The sequence below is a fragment of the Nanorana parkeri genome, unplaced genomic scaffold, assembly GCF_000935625.1.
Source record: "Nanorana parkeri isolate BGI_ZX_2015 unplaced genomic scaffold, ASM93562v1 scaffold48, whole genome shotgun sequence".
Lineage (NCBI taxonomy): Eukaryota > Metazoa > Chordata > Amphibia > Anura > Dicroglossidae > Nanorana > Nanorana parkeri.
Window position 1 is genome coordinate 847,001 of NW_017306316.1, and position 18,103 is coordinate 865,103.

General features: G+C 42.5%; 1 protein-coding gene across 1 annotated transcript in view; it reads right to left on the reverse strand.

Moving 5' to 3' along the window:
- Positions 1 to 3,791: 3,791 nt before the first annotated feature.
- NAGPA (N-acetylglucosamine-1-phosphodiester alpha-N-acetylglucosaminidase) overlaps positions 3,792 to 18,103 on the reverse strand; it is a 21,913-nt gene continuing 7,601 nt past the window's right edge. The window contains exons 3-11 of the mRNA XM_018573698.1: positions 17,336 to 17,475; positions 15,361 to 15,469; positions 12,303 to 12,431; positions 11,512 to 11,717; positions 10,020 to 10,067; positions 7,148 to 7,270; positions 6,730 to 6,861; positions 6,531 to 6,612; positions 3,792 to 4,244 (exon numbers count right to left, since the gene is read on the reverse strand). Of these exons, the coding sequence (XP_018429200.1) occupies positions 4,013 to 4,244; positions 6,531 to 6,612; positions 6,730 to 6,861; positions 7,148 to 7,270; positions 10,020 to 10,067; positions 11,512 to 11,717; positions 12,303 to 12,431; positions 15,361 to 15,469; positions 17,336 to 17,475 (1,201 nt within the window). The 3' untranslated portion in view covers positions 3,792 to 4,012. The remainder of the gene's footprint in view (positions 4,245 to 6,530; positions 6,613 to 6,729; positions 6,862 to 7,147; positions 7,271 to 10,019; positions 10,068 to 11,511; positions 11,718 to 12,302; positions 12,432 to 15,360; positions 15,470 to 17,335; positions 17,476 to 18,103) is intronic.

Sequence of the window (18,103 nt, forward strand, 5' to 3'; positions counted from 1 at the left end):
GAGATGTGAACAGGCCCGTAGAAATGAATGGGGTTTTTTTTTTTTTTAGCATATCTTCTGAGCGTTTTTAAGGGCAGGAAAAGCACTACAAAACGCTCAGTGTGAACCACGCCTTAGACTTGAGGATGCTGATGGACATCCCACAGCCGGAGCGGAGGGAGAGAAAGGAGAGTGCTGACCAAGAATTATGCGAGTAATACGGCTTTATTTGAGCTCCCTAGATGAAATGAACGCTTAACCCTTGCAGTGTGGGTGTATGCCCCACTGCAAGGGTACATTTTTCCTTTAGTTCTTCTCTAGAGGGAAGGTACAATCTATTTCAAGCAAGCAGATATTTATGATTATTGTAGTGTTAACTCCCAATAATAGTCACTTTTCAAAGGATCTTAAACCACACATTAAACTGGTTTACAACAATTCAACGATTAGTACATCTGCTGAAGACCAATCATAAAAACAAAACCTGTAATGAGAGAAATATAGGGACCACCACTGCTAATCTCCTTCCAAAAATTCTAGTTCTTTGGATATTATGCTAATCCTCTGGCTTCAATACTTTCTAAGTTACTGACATGGAACAAATAATCATATTAGTAAAGTTAGAGGTCCATGGCAGCCTCCACGTTTCTCTTAGGAAAGGTTTCCTATAAAGTCATTGTTGATGCAATGTAAACATTTGGAAAGATTGCTCTTCCTCATTTTTTGTAATACTTTTAAATATAAACATTTGTATGTTAACCACTAGAAGGAGCTTTCATTGGCTCAGTACAATCTCTCCCTCTGTGGAAAGAGAAAGACTGCAGTTATTTTTTTCTGCTCGAAGTCCTCATCAAAGGGCACATATATATTCAACCATTTGATTCCCGAGGTGATCCTTTATGGTTTCCACATTTCATGTTAATATGTCCTGTCGTCCTTGTGTGTTGTTTTGTCTATGTATATATGTAGTTAGTACTTTTTCTTTATTTCACCCACATTTTTTCAATATGGTATTTTATCTATCTAAGTTTCTTACTGCTTTATCCATTTTCCCATAAAGATCTCGATTTAAATGCTGTATGGGATTATATTATTTCCCCACTCTGAGGTTATGGTGCTGTGCCTGTGTAATGCTAATAGCTGTACGCTTGCTCTTTCCACACTCTGCCGATATTCCGGCTGGCGCATGCGTACTAGAATCGTGGAGAATTGTATCTCCCCATCACCCTGGTTACGAATGACGTCTATCATATGCGTCTAACCAGGACAGAAGGCGATGCTGTGTATATCACAGAAGGACACCGGATCGCAACTCTGCCTCACACTATTTACATCCTTAGCAGATCTGTGAGTAACATGGATAGTATATATGTGTTTTTTAAACATGTTTATGTATTTTAAAAATGGCGTTTTTCCCGCCATTCTGACATCACTGGGGGGGTGTCTATTGATAATTGGTTCACATCATGGGGTATATATGTGGTGTGTGGACACCATCACATTGTCACATCTTTTGCCCTGAGGAAGGGACCCTGCGTGGCCCCGAAACGTTGGCTGTTTGACTATTGTGACACGTATGTCCAATAAAAAGGACTTATCTATTTGAAATCAATCTGAGTGCTGGTAACCTATTCTTTCTACTTTGTGCATTACACGGTGCCATCCGTGGGAGTTACTGCAAGCACCTTATCTCTACTGGCTGGGACTGCTGAAAGGTGTGCGGAGAGCACCCTCACCAATTACAACTCATCAAATAATCTTCACATAACCGGAGCAGAACAGGGAGCTCAGAGACCTGCGACACTGCCTTAAGGAGAACCTGTCACCAACTTAGAAAATGGCAGATGAAAGCACAGACAAATTAAGTATTTAAAATGCTTATTTACAGAGTTTTTTTTCTTTCTATAAAATTATTTTTATTGTTATACTTTTGACCTTGCTAGAAAATTTGAATACTTCAGGACTTCAAGTCAATTTCCTAGCAGAGTCCCCTTTCTACTTAGAGATAAGCTCTTCTTCTATGAGTGTCGAACTGCCTGTGCTGGCCCAGCAATCTCCACTTTCCCCTCACCACTCTACATAGCTTTTTATGTAGCAGCCAGATGAGGGGGGACACTACAGACTGTTGTTTGAGTGACAGCTCAGAGTCTGCTGGGGCTGCAGACATCACTCCCAATATGGCAGCACCTAATAGCAATCTCAGGGCTTTTGGATGTCTACACAAGGGAAATAAAATGTCTAAATCATGATAAATGCCCATACAATCAGTCTACACACGCACACAGTCAATACAGTCTAGGGTTAAAAAAACACAAATCGTACAAACAGCGCTCTTGAAGTGATCTTGGGGAGGTGGATAATGTGACCCTAACTAGCATGCAGCCCTGAGACCCAGGAGGAGTGCCTGTGGATATGAATACCAGAACGAGAACCAAAAAACAAAAGGGCGCAAAACTAGGTCAGCTGGCTGACCGGATCGGACGTAGCAGGGAAGGTGACAAGGGAAACAATGTGTATATATATATATGAAAAACCACTTACTTGTGTGGGTCTGGGAACCAGGAGCAAACCGGCCTGTGAGGAGGATCAGGGTGTCCAAATTGTATGTGAATGCCGGTACACCAGCCATAAACAAATGCGCATATTCAATACGCCTAGGTGTGAACCCAGCCTTAAGGTAATGGATTATCTCACACACACTTCGGCCTGCAGCCTCCCAGTGTTCTCTGTGCTGCTGTTGTGGTGGTAAAGAAGCCACTCCCGGCCATCACTAGAGTGTGATGTAATGAGCTGATCAGCCACAACGTCCCTTCTATGGGTGGCCTGGCCTGGGGCAGCTTTCTATCCATCAATATGGCAGTAAATAACAACATTGGAAGGCTGCGGGGTCCTCCATGTCAGGATTTACAGACTTAAGAGACAAGGGAGAATAGAAGAACTCAAAGTGCAGTTATACTTTAATAAGGCAAAGAACACACGATATGTCATCAACATTGTCATCTTGTTCTGAGAGTTGTAAACCACAGATACTAAAATGTGATTGGTTAGCATGTAATCCTGTACTGTACTGCTCTTTGCATTATAGAATTTCTGGTTTCAAATCTCCTATCCCCTAGTGTCCATCACAGAGCCCCTTGTAAACAATTGGACCTTTGTCCTTTGTTGTTTCAAAAGCTTAGTGGACTATAGTCTGTCTTTTCAGACCTGATGGTATTCAAAGAGCAACAATCTACAGTTACAGTGACATATCAGATAGCACCCTTGGACTGGGCTGAAGCTGAACTCCAAAATCAGAGATACTGGTTAAAAAAAACCCAAAACAAAGCCCTGCAATGCCTGCTCACTAGATGACTGCTTCTAATTGAAAATCCATACAGTCAGTATAAGCCAACACACAGGGAGGGAGGGTGGAAATATCTTCTGACTCATTCAGCTTTGTTTGTTTTGAAATTGCAGGGAATCAAATTACAAATTGTTCAGGGTATTCACAGCATAGTAGTAGATAACATTCATAGAACCAAGCAAGAGTACATTTAAACACATCACCTGCTGCAACCCTCCGTGACTTTTACACCACCCATTTCCACATAGTAACTGGTCTGTGTGTAAAGCAGGTAGTTCAGATTTTTTGTGTGTGTGTATATATATATATAAATAAAAAATCAGGAAGTTTACAGATAAGATAGAAATCCTTGTCTGCTTCTGTACATACAAACATGTGCCCTCCACTAGCTATAAGACAGAAAACATATTTGGCACTTGAACAGTGGAGGACAAGTACAAAAAGGAACTTTCTAACACATAAATCCAGTGTCATGGCAATGCAGTCCATATAATAAAATACATATACCTTTTATCAAGATCATAACAGTGTCCTGAATACTGTACCATTATCATCAGATATCTGATGGAATACTCATTCAATATCTTCAAGCTTTGAAACCCCAGTATGAGGTTAAGGCACAAGGTTTCTGCATGTCACAGACTGCATAGGTAGGTGCTGATCCATCTGCTTTATGTTACACCCCAGACTTCAACTTCCACTTTCAAGGTGCGAGGTTTCCACATCGAAATCGGAGTTGTACAAGTCACAGGCCTCATACATATCAGGAACATCCACATTTCCATTCATTTCTCGCAGCTGCTGGTAGGAATAGGTCCAATCTGTACGTCTTTCTCTGCATGTCCATACTTGCTTGATATTAAATGCAGCACTGATCACGAGGAGCACAGCAAGAGTGCAGCTTACTATTGCCCATGTTTGTCTGCAAAGAAGAGGGTAGGTTAAACATTATACCACTATATAAGTATCAGGGATACTAATTCTTTTAATTACCGACATGTACCAATTCGACTTTTATGTGTCCCTAATTGGATCAAAGAAGATCTCCAGGAACCAAAATAAAGTTATACTTGCCCAACGCTCAGTCGGCTGTGACACCGCTTCCTCCAGCCTGTCTCTTCCTCCGCTACAGCATTGAAATGCTCCTCAGCGTCTCACATCTACACACAGTTTATAGAACGTGATGATTTATGGCATCTTATACTGCTGCAGCGGAGGGGGAGAGAGGCTGGAAGGACCGGTCTAAAAACAAGCCGGTTCCATGGTTCAGGTGTGTATATACCGTATATACTCGAGTATAAGCCGAGATTTTCAGCCCATTTTTTTGGGTGAAAAGTGCCCCCCTCGGCTTATACTCGAGTCAGATTTCTTTTTTTTTTTAACCTAGACAAAAACAAGCAGCTAAGAAAAGTTTTGCCCAGAGTTCTTCTATAGGCCTCATTCATACGACTAACAGCCGGCCCGTAAAGAACGGCCGTATTGTGCTGGAATTTTTTCTCCACCAACTTTAGGTGGTGGCCTCTAGTCTTGTTTGTTGCCAATGTAGGTAAACTGGCCATGCACTGGTAGATTTTCATACTAACATTCAGACGAAAAATCTTGTCAGAACATTTGATAATGCCATCTGGGAATGTTGTTAGAAATTTTGTTTGGTTTTTGGAAATGAACAGTTTCCTGAACAAAAACCACATTCACTGTAAGAAATTCATCTGACATCTAAAACAACTGTTAATTTGATCCAATTAACTAGAAGAAAAATTGAAGAAAAGTTCAGAATTTTTTTTTTTTCTAATGAAATTCTACTGGTGTGTGGTCAGCTACATACACGGACTAATGAAAATCAGAATCTGTGTGACCTACATATGTCAGTAACTAATGCTAGCCATACCCGGATCGAATATCCCACAAACAGCCCTTGATGCCTTCATCCACTCAGCAATGCTGCGACAGGAGAGTGTCCACGCGCAGGGATTAGAATGAGGAAGTGCGCTTTATCTTTGCTGCGTGATGCCGGGGGTCATCCAACAGCTACAAGGTTATGACAGGACGGGGCACAGATAGCTATGGGAGTTTTTTGGCCAGGCTACTGGAGGGGAGGGATGCGATGATGGCCTACAGGTATTGCATTTGCATTGTTACGCATTTTTAAAAGCTGCGCAATTGTTATTACTACCTGGGGCCATTGACTGCATTGCCTATTTTCTTTAAATGTGAACTTAGCCTTTAAACTTAGATTTAGGAAACTGAGCTTAACTGCTGTCCGGTTCCCATTTGCATGCCAGGGTTAGTCTTAGGGGAGGGCTACCCTCTCAACTAAATCCCTATAGTTACAAATATCCTTGTCTGCTAAATCTCAGCTTGCACAAAATGAAGTCATTGTGTTTTTTACGTCAAGTATTGTCCTGTCTCAACTCACTATAGCTTTGTTTATATGTCTCCATATAGAATCATCCACCCTGAAGTAGTATTAAAGGCTTGGTGTTTTTTTTTTTTGCCTTAATGCATTCTCTGCACTAAGGCAAAAAACACCCAGTACTTTTCTAATACCCCCCGTCTCCCCGCACACTTACCTGTGGTCGCTTGTAATCTCTGCTTCGACCGGGAAGATACTTCCTGGTTGTGGGGGAGGGTACTGAGGGCAGAGGGGCCATAGGCTCATGGTGACTGTAAAAGTGGGGGCGTGGCCGGCTGCACGCTATAGACTCACACAGCAAGGTGCGGGCACGGCTGTGAGCGTGCGCGCATGGGTGCCTCCACAGCAGCCGATTAGCTGATGGAGGCACCCTTGCAGAAAATCTGGCTGCACTAAACTTTTCATAAAAGTCAACCACTTGAATAGCATTCAGTAGCAAATCTACACTATTTCCTGAATAGCATTAACAGTTTAGCGGTGATCTCTTCTTGTTTCATGCACTGGCTCTCGAGGGAAAGCCAGTCAGTAGTTTATAAACCGCAATATTACATATTACAGTCCTTGCGCACTGTATCGTCTGGTACGGCCAGTTCCCTTTTTCTGTTCCCTTTTGTCCTAGATCGGCCTGTACAGTCCTGGCCACATGTACGTAAATGAAGCTGACTTTTGTGAGAGCCTGCCTGTATGCATGTGCAAACACTAAGCTGACCCTTTCTTTCACCCTTATGTGAAAGCATGTGTCCGTGACCTAGAAAGAGAGGAACTTTTGTAAAAATAGAGAAAAAAGAAACTTACTCAGTGAAATATATTATTTTGGAATCAGAAGGCACTGCTTTCCACCAAGACGCATACATCAGCGATTCCACACAATAACCAACTGAAATAAAATAACATTAATTCAAATGAAGCACATAAACACACTGGAGTCTTTATTGCAGTCAAACCAGACAGAATACATCTGAAGTTTTTTTTTTATAAACAAATAAAAGCGAACCTTTCATAAGTAGCTCTGTCACTACAGGTGCACGAGTAACATTGCAGCTCCCGGTAACATGGTCACAGTAACACTGCTTTTCACAAAGGCAAACCTTCTGGCACTGTAAACCATAAAAACCCAATGGACACACTGCAAAAAAATAAGACATTTATATTGTTAGGCAATATAATTATAAATAGTATATCAGACACACAGATATTGCTGAACTCACTACTCGTGTATACAGTGCACTTTTACATCACAATAACAGTGCAAAAGGGTCTATTTATAAATATTTTCACCTAACACTCAAACATTTTTCTAATTGGATTTCATCTTACAATGGCCGAATCCTGGGTAAACATAATACAGTAATGCATTATTTATGCATTATTATATTAAAATATAAATATTGTTAAACCCTTTCTTCCTTCACAGATTTGAGCCCATTGATTTGAATCTGGACACATACAGTTCCCATTAATGTGGTCACATGTCCCATTGTTCTGGCACTGACACTTGCTGGCACAACCATCTCCGTAGTAACCCTGAATACATGCTGGACAGAAGAACGTGGAATATTAACAGTGATATTAACAGTGAAAGAACATTCATTCCTTCCACATAGTAAATGTCAAATGATGACATCACTTGCTTATCTGGATGTCCAGTACACTTTATTGATGCCCTCCGCCATTAATACTGCTCCCACGTTCTCAAGCTTAATACATTTTTACCCAAACGGGTGTGAATTGATTATGATCACTTAACTCATCAGCCTACAGACAAATAGCTACACACTCAACGGCTAGAAAAATAGAACCTTTTGATGTGCTGAGTTTGTTTTCCCCTTGGTCAGACATTGTCAGCATTCCTCCATGTTCTCTCCTTTGTTGTCCTTAAGGGACTTTGTACACTGGGGTTTGTTTTTGCTTCTGACATGAACCAGTTCCCAAGATTTGGGAAAGCAATGTTTGCATATTGATAAGGAACCTTACAAATCAGTGTTTACCGATTTATAATGCTACATTTACTTTGCTGCCTTACTTTAGTTATACGCAGCATCTTCTATTTTGATATAACTGAACTTTTTTTTTTCCTTAAAAGACCGATTTTATAAATGAAAAAGATTTATGGTGCGTGCACTTTAGCAGTTCTTTTTTTAGGGTAAACATTGTTTAGGAACATACAGGCTCAGTTTCTCCACCTTTAAAAGCTCTTGGGAAGATGCTGTGACCCAAGGGTACCTATACCTACTGCTGGTGCCAGTCTTATTACTAAAGTGACACTAAACTCAGGAGTTAAAGGAGAACTATGGGGTCAGTGTTTTTCCCCATAGTTCTCCTTGGGGTAACGGGCGGACACAAACTAGCGTCGCGGTATACTGAGACGCCGCACCTGGAACGGATCCCGACTTAGATGACGGGATCCGCCCAGCTGCGTGAGTGACAGCTGGCTCTGCCTATCTAGAGGCAGAGCCAGCTGTACCCGCCCCCTCCCCCGTCCGTTTCTCCACTCAGCACTGGAGGATCGGAGAGGGGAGGGGGAAATCCCTGCAGGGAGATGATCAGGGAAGTGAGCCAATTGGTGCATGTTTCTGCTCACTTCCCGATTGATAGAGCCAACCTGTGACAGCTTCTTTGTCACAGGTTGGCTCTAACTATGAGGATGAGTGGAAATCACTCACCTCCTAGTTCTCCTTTTTAACTATGGAAAACCATACAAAAAGAAAGGTTTTCCAGCCCCTTACCAACCAGTCTGCAAAAAAACGAATTATAGTGCCCAACTATTTGCGTTAAAAACAGAGGTTTTAGTTGCACAACGTTTTTAAAATATGTGGAAGCCACACTGGCTCGTCAGGGCTATTTCTTTGTAGTGTGGTCTGAACTTTAATCTATTGGAGCATATATAGCATTGGATAAAGTGAGTGCTGGTAACCAAGATTTTAATCCTGAGTTTAGTGTCACTTTAATTTTCTTTTAAATTTACCTCATTCACTTAGATTAGTGAACATTCACTTTGAAAGTGAACATGTCTACTTGTACATTTTGCTAAAAGTTAAAAAGGTACCTAAATACATTTTTAGGATTTAACTCCTGAGTTTAGTGTCACTTTGTAACATAGAACCATCGTAGGTAAGGTTGAATAAAGACAAGGGTCCATCCAGTTTAACCTGTGTGTGTATGAGTGTATGTTATTGTGTGTCTATATTTGTATGGCTCTAACACTGCCCATATTTTCATAGATGAAGTGAGGTGTCGGGTCCCGGTCCGGGCAGGTCAGGGTCCGGTCCGGGTGGCTCGTCAGCCTTGTCGGGTGCCGTCCCGCGGGAGTTGCCGTGTCCCAATCCAGGCCACTGTGCGGCGACATGCACAGAGGGGGCGTTCCGGCAGCGCTGCTAGGCCGCGCAGGCGCAGTCACGGGTGCCCTGTGACCCGGCGGGGACCGCCCCGCACGGTGTGACGCTAGGTTACTGCGCATGCGCGGATTACGTCATCACGTCGGCGCATGCGCGGTACGATGTGTCAGCCTATTTAAAGCGCCATAGGACTGGGATTCATTGCTGAGCTAGTCAGCACCAGTCATCTGTGATCTGCTCCTGTGTACTCCTGATTACCCAAATACCTGGCTTCCTTGTTGACGTTCCCCTTGGATTATCCATCTGTACTGCGCTGCCCGCCTGATACCGACCCGGCTTATCCCTTGACCATTCTCTGGATCCTGTCTGGTACTTCGCTGCCCGCCCAATATTGACCCGGCTTGTCTCCACTACCTCTGCACGGCTGCCTACTCTGCTCCACTATCATCTGCTGCAGACAACTGAAACCCGTGATCCGGCACACGTGCACCCCCTGCCTGAGCACACTGTCTCCACCCCAGTGGTCATCAGACGGGGTTGCAAGGGAGGTCCTCCTCATCATATCGGGCCCACACCTCGTACCCAACATGAGGTAAGAAACTCATTTTTTTGAGTTTCTTGAATTTATCAACGATATCTGCGGATACCACCGCCTGTGGAAGGGAGTTCCACAATTTTACAACTCTCACAGTACAGTAAAAAACCCTTACGAATTCTAAGATTGAACCCCCTTTCCTCCAACCTCCTGTTGTGTCCCCGTGTTCTCAATACAGTTTTCAGATTAAACAGTTTGTTCTAAATATTGTAGTGTCTATTGATGATTTTGAAGACTGCAATTAAGGTGAATAAGTTTACATTTTGAAGGTGGTCTTCATAACTCAGACCTTCTATCCCTTTAATTAATTTTGTAGCCCTTTAACTACGTAAATGATGTAAGCTTGAAAATTACCATTACTACAGTTACTGCCATTCCAGCCAGCGTCACATTTACAACCACCTGCAGAAAAATAAAGTAGAACAGTTTAGGAATTGAACATTAGAGTAAACAGGCTAAATGATGAGCAATATACTGAACCAAGATGTAATATATTTCCCTTAGACTAAATGTTTCACTTGGCCCACATCCTCCCCCTTTTCTGAACCTCCTATTTGATAAATAAGACAACCAAACAAGGGAACAACAGAGATGCCGATGAAGCAGAAGCGGGCTGGGCCTAATGTGACTTATGGGTAAAGTCTAGATTTGCACATTAAGGGAGCTGCACATATTTCTAAATCCCCTAACAATTATAAAACATGGTACAGCAATACACAATAACACACTGTATGGGTATATGTGCATTTTGGTGCCATTTGAACAGTTCTATACAATCTAAACAAAACTGGGGGCTTCAGCTGCCACTGTGAGGTGTGAAGCTTCTGGTGTCTGTGCCTTTAAGGAGGGATGGGCTACCTCCAGGCATACCAGCACTCACTTTATCCAATGCTATATATGCTCCAATAGATTAAAGTTCAGACCACACTACAAAGAAATAGCCCTGACGAGCCAGTGTGGCTTCCACATATTTTAAAAACGTTGTGCAACTAAAACCTCTGTTTTTAACGCAAATAGTTGGACACTATAATTCGTTTTTTTGCAGACTGGTTGGTAAGGGGGCTGGAAAACCTTTTTTGTATGGTTTTCCATAGTTAAAAAGGAGAACTAGGAGGTGAGTGATTTCCACTCATCCTCATAGTTAGAGCCAACCTGTGAGACAAAGAAGTTGTCACAGGTTGGCTCTATCAATCGGGAAGTGAGCAGAAACATGCACCGATTGGCTCACTTCCCTGATCATCTCCCTGCAGGGATTTCCCCCTCCCCTCTCCGATCCTCCAGTGCTGAGTGGAGAACCGAACAGGGGAGGGGGGCGGGTACAGCTGGCTCTGCCTCTAGATAGGCAGAGCCAGCTGTCACTCACGCAGCATTGTCGGGATCCATCCTGCCTGCGGCGCTCTCAGTATATTGCGGGCAATAAACCGCGATATACTGAGCTTTGGGTCACGGGAGGAGGATAGTATATGTCCTCCCGTGACCCTAAAGAGAACTATGGGGAAAAACACTTACCCCATAGTTCTCTTTTAAAGCCTCATCTCCCCAGAAAGAACCAAGGCTCCTAAAGTCCTCTATTAGTGGCAGAGCTGCTCTCAAGGAGCCCCCAAAGAGATAATCAAAGAATGGATGAAGGGACTGCAAGCTTAACATAACTGCTTGCACACAGCAGATCCCACTCTATTTTATGAAAATAAGTTAAAAAGCCTTTAGAAATGTACTGTGAATTAAATTCTATGGCCTCGTCAGTTATTAGGGTGGGTATCCTTAAAAGGTTTCTCTTCAAATGTAAATGAATACATCATTAAAAATGGGTACGGAATGAGAGACACCAACATAAATAAATACATACTCTGGGTGCACATCCCATGACCACTACAGTTTGAAGGACCACAAAGGAGGACATCACACGAACTTCCCGTCCAGTAGCCGGTACAATGACACGCTCCTGCAACACACTGTCCGTGGCCTCCACAGTCAGGGGGATCACAGTATGGTTCATGGACACAGACAATAGTAGACACACTCCGTTGACAGCGCCACATTGAGTCATTCAGGCTAAAAAGACAAGAATTAATATTGTGACAGTCTGCAAATAAGTTAACCGTGAACAATGGTGTGTAGCAGCAAAAGGATCCACATACAGAAGATCATCCACTGCATTGTGTACTGACGTTTAGCATTTAACTTTCATTGTAAAGATTATCTAAATTGCTGAAGGATTAAGAGCAACTGCTAGGGGGCTGCAATGCAATTTGTGCTCGGTCTGTGCAGTGAAAACAGACTAAGCAATTTTGCTACAGGAGAGGAGCCTGTGCAACTGTGCAAGACTGAATGTAAGGCTGGAGATCAACTTTAAACCAGCTGTGGAAAAAAAAAGCAATACTATTTAAAACAACTTGCCCCAGACCATTCATCCAATACATAGCCCTTGGAGAGCTTCATAGTCTCTGAAGATGTTAATGGGTATAGTATAAAAGCTATGGAGATATTACATGGCATAACTGATAGCCAAGCACTCTTCTGTAAATGTTCAGCCCAACATCCACTCCATGTTATGCATTAACCCTACATAGCAATTTCGCTACAAATAGAAATATATCCCTTATTGTGGTTAGAGAAGACTGAAATGTCAGTACATACCAGTGGTCAGAAGGATAACTGGCCAGAGTCCCATTAAGTACCAGAGTGGCTGATCCTCCTCCATCAAGGTTTATGGCATTGTAAACACCTTGAGCTTTCAGGAAATTGGCCATCTCCCACAAGCTTAGGCTGAAGATTCAAAAGACAACATGTTCAGTTTTTTCGTTTTCTCCTACAAAACATATTCACACTTATACAGTGAGCTGGAGATATTTCATGACATAACTGATAGCCAAGCACTGGTGGTGTCACAAGGAGCAATGATCCTCCATACTTTTTTAGTAATGAAGATATTCGTTTTTGGAAAAGATCATGTTAAACTGCAATATTGTGATTAAACGCTACTCATCTACTCTAATCAAGCCCTTGTATTTTTGCTGTCTGTGCCCCATTGTACCAGTCCTGCTGAATACCAACCAGAAGGTATCTGTCAGAGTCTTGAAGTATCTCTAGCAATAGCTAGTCCATGTAGAATAATCTCTGACCTCCATGTGTAAGCAAAGCTGAGGTTACAGACCTGCCCATCCCATCCTTTTTCTTAGTTACCTAGATTGCACGACATGGTGTAATTGAAGGGAAAGAAATACTTTGTTGCCAAACGGAATGCACCTGACATATACACTGAGTGGCCAGATTATTATGACCACCTGACGTTTGTAGGCAAATTAGCTATAATTTCACGCTGAAGTTGCTAGAGGGCCAGACCATTATAAATAGGGAAACAGGTTATTTACCACGACAGTAGAAGTGATTTGTTTCTGAAGATATGGGGAAACAACGCGATTTAACAGCCTTTGAACGTGGAATGATTGTTGGCGCTCGGAGCCATGGAGCGAGTATCAGCAAAACAGCAGAATTCGTTAAATGTTCAAGAGCAGCTGTTGTTAAAGTGTTTAAAGACTGGACTGTCAGCCGAAAATCTGGGTCTGAACGTGCGAATTGTGGCCGTCATCAGACTTTTCTGGTATCCACTCAAAGACAATATGTTTGTATAGAACAATACAATAATGTATTAAATAAACAACAGTTTAAAAGTAATAAAACAACATATAGTTTGGAACTGACCAAAGCGACATCAATACAGGTTATGCCTCTATATATCCCCATCTGATATCACTCCATGGTATTTATATTTCCCATCTTGTTCCGTATATCTCACAGGATAATCCAGACCGAGTTCCATAGATAGATTAGAGTAGGAAATCAAGATGGGGTTATGCCAACGCGTTTCACAGATGTATGTTCCACTTCCTCTGGATTTCTAGTGAGGCATTCAGTATAGTATAGTAGTCACCATAGAAACGCGTTCAAAGATATGCCTGTTAAAAGTATCATGGGCGAGTGTAGGGATAACTTTAAGGAAGCCCCATTAAATCAGGTAAAATAGATACAGATGATTCTAGCACTGATGTCCACCAATTCCTGTACTCTACTCCTCCATATTGTCAGAATTGTAGATAGCTGACCCCACATGAGAGCTAATAAGGGTATCCAGCCTCTCACAGCCTCTGGCTATCCTGTTTAATTAGGGCCCCTTAATTAGAGCCTTGGTTCTCAACTGGTGGGTCGCCACATGCCTTCCACTTTTCTAGGTGAGAGACTCTTCAGCCCCCCTATCGCAGCACCATCAATTCCTCGCGCCAAACAGCCATTCACATTCTGGCTCCTGGCACCTCTACAGGGAACGCAAGGGAGCTGTACAAGCAATGCACATATGGATGGAGCTCCGTCACAGCACAGCAGCCTACACTGGACCCCAAGCTGAGGATCCATTCCAGTTCTCGTAAGGTAGGAAGACTGGGTGCATCTTAAAAAACAAAACAAAAAAAAAAAAGAGTATGTGTGTGTGTGAGATTGTGTCTGTGGTTGTGTGTGTCTGTCAGTGTTTTTGAGAGTCCGTTCAAACTAGTACAGTGCGTGTAACACTGTGCCATGCAATCGCACCTACTGCACGTTCTGGTGTGGAAGGTATGTTGGGTTACCATTAATTTGAATGACACCCCAAATGCACCTCCCGCCCACAGTCCGATTGCCTGCACCCGAATGCTTGGTACTGCAATGCCATGCATTCCACTGCAAGGCAACTTGGGTCGCGACTTAAAGTGACATTAAAGTCCAAAAAACATTTCCCTCCCCCCAATGTTAATTAAAGCACTTACCTTAAATGATGTCTCTTAATCCGATCTTCTTCTTTCCTGTCATTTTCATCTGTCCCTCCAGCGCTGACTCCTGTCCTTGCTGGCACTACCTGTCCCACGGTGTCTGCATGCGGGTGCACGCTGTCCATAGACTTGCCTTGTATCTCTCCTCATCTCCCGGCCGAAAATGTGAACTGCGCATGCTCGCGCCCCAAGATGCTTTGCGGCCGCTCGAGCATTTTCAAATTTTCGGACGGGAGCGCGCGAGGAAGACACAGGTAAGTATTGACCTCTTTTAAAGCGTTTTTTAAAACTTTTTGCATATATCTACTGCTTGCCAGCAGTAGATATATGCAAAAAAAAAACCAAAAAAACCGGAGACTTTAATTATACTCTAATGACCAAAGACAAATGTGGGTCCTGAGGTTACACTGATTGAGAACCACTGCTCTAGAGGATCCCTATTATGTTATCTATACATTGGTGGAATAGTGTAACTAGTGGGAGAGAGCCCACCTCCTCCTCACATTTTAATCATGGCTTTGATGAGTCTTTGAGCGGGTACCTAAAAAGTCCAATGTGCTATACTTGACCTATAACCACAGTATCACAGCAAGCTACATTAGGTGGACATTACTGGTAGGATCAACAGATATTTGTGGGACTCTGCACAGCAACTAAGAGAAAACTGTGAGTGCAGATGTACATATAACCAAGTGCTGCAGCATACGATTTTAATGGGAGGCCATCGTTCTACTTTAAGAATGTAGGATTTTCACACAAGTGTCATCTAATTTATTTCAAATAGTTTCGTTTTTTTCAATTTAAAGCAGATTTAAAATAATAATAATTCTTATGAACAGCTACTTAATATGAGAATCCTACATGCAAATGTGTAGTTAACTTGTAGAGGGACTTACCCTCTCCCCGCAGTCTGTCCATCTGCATGAAACAGAATAAGACGTCCCTTTGTATCGTGTCCCACTGCTGTCCTAGCCGACATCGTATCAATAAACTCATCAAAATTACCTGGTGAACAAATGGCAGGTAAATTGTATTGAAAAGAAGAAGAAAGTGCACTTAAACACAGTATACAATACTTTAACATCTTAATACAAGATATGTGTATACTTGACGTCCTATGTAATCAGCCCTGAAACACTAAGCCATTGAGATACCATCTGTGTGTGGGCCTGAATGCCGTTTGACCCAAGCCCATTGTCAGGCTGTATATGCTAATAACTTCTGTCTGCTGAACAGTACATTATTGAAGAAATCTGTCTGAACAGCTCTGGGAAGAGAGAGCCATATCTCAGGATGACTAGATCACCCTTATTATTTTTGGACATATATAGTGCATGGCCACTCCTGCAAAAAGAAATATATAAAAGTGAAATGTACGCAAATTATTTTTTTCATCTGTAGCAATCCTTAAATTCTAATCAATGTGCTTTGTTTTTTTACATTATTGCTCTGCAGAAAGCTTTCGGAATATATCAGGCATAAAAGCTCTGTCCAGATGTGGGTAATGGTTCCCATGGACTGTAGCGGTGGCAATGCAATTAAAAGATGATTCCGACACCTCCAATGCACCCAAACGTCAAAGTGTGCACTGGAGGTAGAACAGACTCATCCTGCGATGTCAGTACATCATCAAGCAGAAACATTTTTGTTGTCTCCTGGCGCTAATGGTTGCCGTTAAACACGCCACCCCCTGTTAAGTGGCTCAGAATCTTCACGCAATCTTGAGGGGCTGCTCATCCGAAGGCTCTGGGGCTCCCATCACGTACATAAAAAAACCAAAGAGAACAAAGCGCCACCTCCGTGTGTAAAATCTTTTATTAAATGAATTAAAAGGGGGTATATGTACTCACAAAAGTTTTCGTCATACCTGTCAAAAGGCCAATGGCCACACTGTCGGTTAACCCAGGATAATTCCACCCCGACTACATAACGCGGCTGCCTCCGGTCATATCACCATCCACTGGCCGCACTCAGCTTAATTGATGCGTTTCAAGGGCACGCCCCCTTACAAGATTCTGAGGAAGGGGGCGTGCCCCTGAAATGCGTCTTTCTAGCTGACTGTGGCTAGTGATGTGACCGGAGGCAGCCGTGTTATGTAGTCGGGATGGAATTATGCTGGGTTAACCGACAATGTGGCCGCTGGCCTTTTGACAAGCGTGATGAAAACGTTTGTTTGTGAGTACATATACCCCCTTCTTTATTCATTTAATAAAAAGATTTAACACAGGAGGTGGCGCTCTGTTCTCGTTGTTTTTCAGTACCTCATCAGCCTTCCCTTTGTGGATTGACAGCACATCACCTACCTAAAAGTGCATTTATCCTTTAAAACTGAACTCCAGGCACAAAAAAATATATTCCTCCGTAGCCACAAAGGAGGTAAATTCACTTTGTGTGCACCAAATTCATTTGCAAACTGGATTTTAAACTTGTAAAAGTAACAGTGACATAATCGCAGTACTGTACTGTGCAGAGAGCAGAGCTGTGGGAGGGACCCAGCAGTCTCCACCCACTACAGGCTGCTTGCAGAAACTACAGGAGGGGGCTGATACAAGACCAGTCACCCTGCACAAGAGCCGAGAGCAGTATATTACAGGAAGTTCCTGAGCAGAGGAAAGTTTTACACTTGATTCCTGCACAGATCTGGAAGAAATACACAAAAAAAAACTCACCAAGATTGAAGTAAGAATACACGACTCCTGGATTTAGACAATATTTGTTCCTGGAGTTCAACTTTAGAGGTAACATGACGGATATTTCAAAATAAATACTTTTTACAATGGGAATTTTATGAAAATAATTCCCTCTAGTATAGAATTTGCCCCAAACTGTGCCAATTGGATGAGGAAGACGGGAGGTGACAAAGTAGCAAACCTGTAGTTTGAGTCTCGTCGCATTCTACTTTCTTGCTCTGGCCAATATACACCTCGCCGTTTCGCAACAACCACACAACTCCACTCACAAGCTGTACAAAGGGATTTTCTGTGTCCAAGACCTCCTCCTCTGACAAGTAGCTGGAATACACAGAAAGATATGTGAAACCTTCATTTATCAGCCAGACGACAAATGTTCTAACAAATGTAATATGATAAAGAGAAAAACTACGTAAAACCCCAGACATGGAGATGGGTCAGTGATCGTTCAGACATTTATACCTTTAAAGGAAACCTTGTAGTACACCACAGCGCTCAGCATGAGAAATTCTTCAATGTCAACCATTGACGGGGAAGGCTACCGTCCTCAAGGCCACAGCGCCTTCTCCTAGTGCATTAACGTTTATTAAATGGAGTATAAAAAAAGTAATAAAAAAAAGACTACTCACATGGGGGTATAGCAAAATAAGCAATAGGAATCAAAACGGGTCCAAGAGAACACCAACTGACTGACGCGTTTCGGGGGAGCTTCCCCCTTCCTCAGAGCTAGTATGCTCCCCCAGAAACGCGTCAGCTAGTTGGACTTCTCTTGGACCCGTTTTGATTCCTATTGCTTATTTCGCTATACCCCCATGTGAGTAGTCTTTTAATAAACGTTAATGCACTTGGAGAAGGCGCTGTTTGTTTTATTTTGTTTTATATTTAAAAAAAAAAAAAATATCTTTTTATTCATTTCGCATTAATCAGACATACAAACTAGACACCAACA